Raw genomic sequence first — 6,060 nt, 5'->3', positions numbered from 1 at the left:
GCAGAGTCAGCCTTTTGACGGGCATAAACAAATTTGCCTGGGCGAATCTAAGCTCTAGACTCTAGATACACATGGCATGAGCAGTAACCAACTTGCCAAACAAAGGCGGAATTAAATCAAAAATCTTAAACTGGATTTTGATGAGATACAGAGCTGGTCCTTCGGAGACAGACAACAATTGAAGCAGATTCCAGCATCAGCTGAAAAGTCGGGGACTGGGCCGGAGTCTCGCATGACTGCACGTAAACAGGCAAAGCCAAACAAACAAACATCGAAGGAGGTTTTTGCAGGTGGAAACTGGAAAATGGAATGGCGCCTCCACATGCCTGCACGTTAACTCATTCAGTGGCAGGTGGCTTTGAGTTTGGGTTTGGGTTTGGGTTTGAGTTACCATGACTGCGTCTTTTATCAAGCTGCATGCGGTTGGCAAAAAACTCGAGTTCGGTGGGAAAAATGGGAAGCACCCTTAAGGTCGCGCCCGGCTCCATTCACGCGGTTCCCTGGCCTCTTTAGAATATGTGTAAGATTTCCCTGTTTCTTCTTTTTTCTGGCTCCCTATATCTATTTGTTATGGCCACGTGGCTCTAAGTAATACACCTAGAAAAAATGTAAAGCCTTAAGTCTGGTGGAGAGTTGACAGTTGGAAATGGCAACTAAAATGGCGACATACATTTTAAAAGCAAAATTTAAACGCAGATTTTAAGAAAACTAAGACACAAACCTAAGGAGGTAAGCTTTTCGAAATTGGATTTCTGATTTCTTGTGGTTTTAGGCAATTTTTCAACAAAGCAAAGTGCTGGATAAATAAATCACTGGACTTACATTTTACCTATTCATACTAAATACAATTTTTTTGTTCAAAATATTTGGCATTATTTTAGTGACATGAAAAGGAAGTTAAATTTTTCGTTTATTATTTTTTTAACGACAAGTTCTTTATGGATGGCTGTCATATTTTGTTACCAGTGCATATGTGTGCGTCTGGCAGTCGTGGTCCCCAAAGCAAACAGACAGTAAGTAGCATAGTTACACGCACGCTCTCACACATTCCGCATCAGGTTATCCTGCAGGAGGTTATCCTGCAGCAGGAGCAGAAGCTGAGGAATAATATGATGCATTTCCATAATGCACCCGGCAGTGCGCCGAACGCTTTGCTGCTGCTTGGGAGCCCTGTAGTACAGCGGTGTGTGGCAAATAAAATTGCATTCAATATTTCTTCTCGTTTAGCTGCAGCTCGTTGATGAGATTTTTTTTCCCCTGGCACCGGCCTGCCACGCCCCTTTCAGACGTCATATTGTTTGTCTTGCATTAAATTTATGGCTGCTGCGTTGCTGCACTCGCCCCAAATTGCATGCAAAGGTTCTATTATTTGAAGCTGCACGTTCGCATATTAATGTGGCCACGCCTTCTAGGATCTGAATTTGTACTCTTAAAATTCGAGAGGTGAAAATCTGGAAAAAATCATTTAATTTGGTTAGTTGCAGACTTGTTTGCAGTAAACAATTTACCAATTAAAACCCTTTAAAAATGCTCTCTCTTTCGCATGGCTTTTCAGGCCATTTCGTATTCCCTGTATATCGTTTTTCCCGCTGAAAAACTTTTCATGACCGACTTTTGGGTGCTGCACTCAATTTCCATGCTCCCTGTATTTTCGTATTTATATCTGAAGTCCTCTCTCTCACAACAATTTTTGCTCAAACGCGCCGAAATGACGCCATCAAGTGGAAGTGGCAATCTTTAAATATTTATTTTTACATACCAATGTGCTGAGGCATCTTCGCTTTTAAACAATGCGAAATTTCCCTCAATGAAATGGGACTTTAAGTTAAAATCGAAGGCAAATAAACAGTGTTCCCTTGGCCAAAACAAATCCCTGAACGCCTCCACAAACAACATCAAACAGCAGTCCTTGTGGTAAAATAAATTCCTTACAATTCATGACAGTTCAGCTGAGTCCGAGGAATGAATGCCAGGTGGAAATGGGAAATGGAAAATGGGGAGTGGGAGAGGGAGTTTTTGGGAGTGAAAAGTAGGCGTGGCGAAGCGTACGTGCCGAGATACAAAACTTGCCGTTGAGGATTAGAAAAGTCGAGTGTGCGGCGCACGTTCCTCTGTTCCTTCCACAAAAGGGTTTAAAAGGCAATCAAATTTAATTGTTTTGCGGTTAGCCACAAAACTTCTCCATCTTTTGAAATAAAAACCCAGTTGCCCCCAAGTCCATTTGCCTTTGACAGTTGAAAACGCCAGAAATAAATCTGCATGTTTCTTTCATAATAAACGAGGCACTCAGCTGCCAGACTGCCAATTAAATGTATTTACAAGCAAACGCAAATCAGGCAGATGAAGTCCCGCATCACTGACGCCACCAATCCAATCCAATTCAATTCAATCCAATCCGATTGAAATAGGCCGTGTTCTGGCTAAAAATACGACTCACCTGTGCATTTGTTTACGCGTTCGGCCAGTTAGACGTAAACAAGTCTCGCCGGAAGTCCACAAAATAAAGAGTGCATAACAAACTACATATATATACATATGTATATATATATAGAATATACGTATGCAAAAGACACCAGGTACAAAAGAATCCGAGTCATTGCTCCACTTTGTCGCAAGTTCAAGCAGCAAGGCCCGTCTGGCTCACAAGTTCCACTCTAACATTGATCTCTGGCTGTCAACGAGCCGTGTAAAGGCCAAATGCCGTTTATATTTAATGCCAAAATGTATATCTAAATACCCAAAAATATATGCTCTGATGGGAAGTGTCATAAACAGCGGCGCCAGCAAGAAAAGAAGAACAGTCAACGAACGACTCGCCGGCGACCTTAGAGAGTCAGCACAAAGCACTATATCTATAAAGCCATATAGCCACCGTATAGCGGATAATTCGGACGCACTACAATCGCTTCGAATTAAATAATTTATTTAGCCATTTGTCTGCGTGCTTTGCATATTTTTCATTAATGACCTAGAAAATAAATTCGATCGTGGCAGCTGAAAACGGAAAAACTGGATGTTGAGAGCCAAGAAGAAAGACCAGAAAATTTGAAATGATTGCTAATTTTATTTTGGCCGGATAGTGGGTGGAATGCAGAGCGCAAGGCCGATGGCGAAAAATCGGAAAGCAGAATGGAATACAAGAAATCAAATTTAATTAACACGTTCTTATGGTTCTCTTTGATATGTTTTTGTTTTCCAATAGGCAATCTAAGCCCCAAAAAAATTAAAAACCTTTTTAGTCTTTTTTTTAGAATTTCGAACTTTAAATTTAAGTATTAATTAATTTTCTTTGTACCAATACTATCATAGTATAGTAAGGTCCATATAAATTAGGAAATTTAATGATGAGCTCAAAACAGTAGTCCTTTTATTTTTAAGCCACATGGGTTTTATTTCCATACGTTCGTAGAAATATTGGAATACTCATTTTATATATTTTTCATATCCAATAGTTTTGTTTCTATGATATTTTTTTGGATGTGGTAATCGAAAACCAAGTTAGGTGTTTTTCTCTTTTAAAACTAAAATAGCTTCAAATCCACCATATACTATGTTTTTCTTTTTTATCTTCAATATGAACTTGGTTAAACCAGTTTTGGTATATTGTGCCCAAGAATCGGCGGACACACCTACGTTTCTTACATAATATTCACCCTTTTTGATTGGACAGGTACCACTTGGAAAATTTGAGTCCTTAGAAGAAAGCGCAAAATACTTGTCATAAATAGTCTTCAAATATGCGCAGGTCTTAAAACAAACGCCAAGAGTCGAGGGCCACCACGCTCCATCGTGATGATAAAATAATTCGTTTGACAATTCGAATTCATTACCCAAGTCGACGTGGAAAACCATTGTCCCGTTCAGAAGGTGTTCACGTCCGAGAAGTCGATAGTTGAATTCAAACAGCGTTTCAGAGTCTCCTTCAATTTTTGTGATAAATTCCATACGAACTTCCAACGCAGCTCGTACCAGTCCCTAAAGGACAAATCCTTTAGAAGACTTCTAGAGTGTTTAAGTACACCTACCAAAGTGCTAAATACCAGGAGCAGCGGGAAGCCCATGTATTTAAAACACATTATTTTGACTTTGTATTTAATTTTTAGTTTTTGAAACTGCAACTCAATTGTCCGCTTGGCTTTTATATATTTTGGTAAGTTAACATTTTGCATGTCGGTACACCATAAAATTTTATCTTTTTTTGATTATCACCATCTCTGAACAGCCAACTGTTTTGAATAAGATAATAACAACATTATCAATAATTAGATGATTTAATTGCCATGGTTAAGATTCAAATGGATAACAAATATTTCGCAATTATACTATGATATTCATTAAGGTTAAAATCCAAAATCCATTACTAGCTATGTTACATTTTTTGAGCCAGTCCAGTTTGCCTGTTCCTCCGCACGTAATTTCTAGGGAAAATGCACACCACCACCCTACTCCTCCCACTGGCGGAAAATGGAAAATGAAAAACGGGGCTAATGGACCAATGCTGCGTTGTTGCAGTTGCCGAAGTCCGATTGTCGGCTGTTGCTGTTTGTTGTTTGCTGGTTTATTATTAGCACGCAAAGAAGTTTAGCGAGGTAAACACATTGACTTCATGTTGCGCCGCGGAAAACTCGACGAAAATCGGGGGAAAACTCATTTCGAAACGAACGGGAACAAAAAAGCACGAAAATAGCGCAACGAGGCGTTGTTGCCTAGAGCCAAAATATTCCCCCAAAAACGAGACTGAAGTTGAGAAAAATTTTCGAACATACCGAAACAGTTGCGCGTGCAATGAGCGCGAGAAGTGACGACGGGTCGTGTGTCGAGTGGCTGAATTTAACCCTTTTTCCAAAGCATCACACGGAAAGGAGATTCGCATTGATATGTAAACATTTGTGAAAAGGTGAAAAGTTTATTGGCGGAATTGGAATTGGAGGTGAAAAAGCCCATGCCAAACTTGAAAAAAATATAGTTGCGTCAGGGCATCTAAACAATTTGGTGTGCCCCTAAAACAACCAACCAAACTAAAACATCATTCCCCAATAACGGTGGCATTTTAGCCTGGCCGGCAAGGTGCGAAATCCGAGCAAAAACCAACAACAAACACAAAAACAATAACAAAAGGGAGCAACATAAACTGCAGTGACAACGACATGCAAAACAACAAAACATCAAATCAACTAAACTGTAGTGAAAAGTTTTTGTTATCGTGTGAAGAACTTTCGTTGCGCTTGCCTGAGATAAATTTATTATTCAATTTTAATTAAAGTTTTCCCAATCAAATTTACATTGCTTTCTGGGTACACATCAGTTTTTTAACATTGAAAAGCGTTTCGTTACGCAGAAAGCTAAATGCTTTTTAAGTATATTTAAATAAGTCATGTATTCATTAAAAAATACAAAAATTTAAATAAAAGATTTAAACATATTATTTAAAAGGTAGTTCATTTCTAAAACGCCAATCTCACTGAATTAAACACTTAACTTTGAAGCATTTTTGAAATAGACAGACCAAAATAACAGAAAGATACAAAGATATATTATAGACAAGTAATTTTAGAATAAGATGGAGTGTTTTTAAAAATTTCTTATGGCAAAAAGAAATTTGTTGATTTCATCCGATAGTAGCTGAACCCCAAGGTAGGGCATTATCTAAAACAAAACGTGCCGCCATCGCAGTTTTCGATCGAAGCAAAACAAATCAGGAGGAGCGACAGCCAGCTGCGTTTAGCGCATTTAAGGGATTTGCATTATTCAAAGCGCAGCCAAAGGCGGAAGTCCGTGCGGTAAAAGCCGTGAGATCTGCTGGCCAAACCAATTTTAAGCCAACGGCTCTTGGTCACTTGGCCGTGTGCAAATCAAAACGCAGCTTAGTTTTCGGCAGCCAGTCTGTTGCCCTGGACTCTGGCCTAAAACTTAAAAGCCAGGAATGGTCATGGTGATGGTGATGGTGGTGGTGCTACCTGGGATGAGGATGGGTTCCGAGCACACGTTTCCCAGCCACACACCGTTGTCTGGGCACGTTCGCATCAAGTGGCTCGACCTGGCAGCCGTTTTGTTTATTTG

General features: G+C 39.6%; 1 protein-coding gene across 1 annotated transcript; it reads right to left on the bottom strand.

The window, feature by feature from the left end:
- Positions 1-3,342: 3,342 nt before the first annotated feature.
- LOC108141306 lies at positions 3,343-4,090 on the bottom strand. Its single transcript, XM_017264573.1, has 2 exons — positions 4,026-4,090; positions 3,343-3,975 (listed from the first exon to the last, which is right to left on the bottom strand). Exons 1-2 carry the CDS (start codon positions 4,074-4,076, stop codon positions 3,499-3,501), a joined length of 528 nt encoding a protein of 175 aa, XP_017120062.1. The 5' UTR covers positions 4,077-4,090; the 3' UTR covers positions 3,343-3,498.
- Positions 4,091-6,060: the final 1,970 nt, after the last annotated feature.

The sequence above is a fragment of the Drosophila elegans genome, unplaced genomic scaffold, assembly GCF_018152505.1.
Source record: "Drosophila elegans isolate 14027-0461.03 unplaced genomic scaffold, ASM1815250v1 contig_183, whole genome shotgun sequence".
NCBI classification, from domain to species: Eukaryota; Metazoa; Arthropoda; class Insecta; order Diptera; family Drosophilidae; genus Drosophila; species Drosophila elegans.
The sequence above is the reverse complement of the archived record's forward strand: the minus strand, read 5'-3'. Positions and strand labels throughout refer to the sequence as shown.

Coding starts and splice junctions, on each gene's coding strand:
- LOC108141306 (XM_017264573.1), bottom strand. CDS start 4,076: ATGTGTTTTAAATACATGGGCTTCCCGCTGCTCCTGGTATTTAGCACT. Junction 3,976..4,025: donor TCCTGGTATTTAGCACTTTG/GTAGGTGTACTT, acceptor TTTGTCCTTTAG/GGACTGGTACGAGCTGCGTT.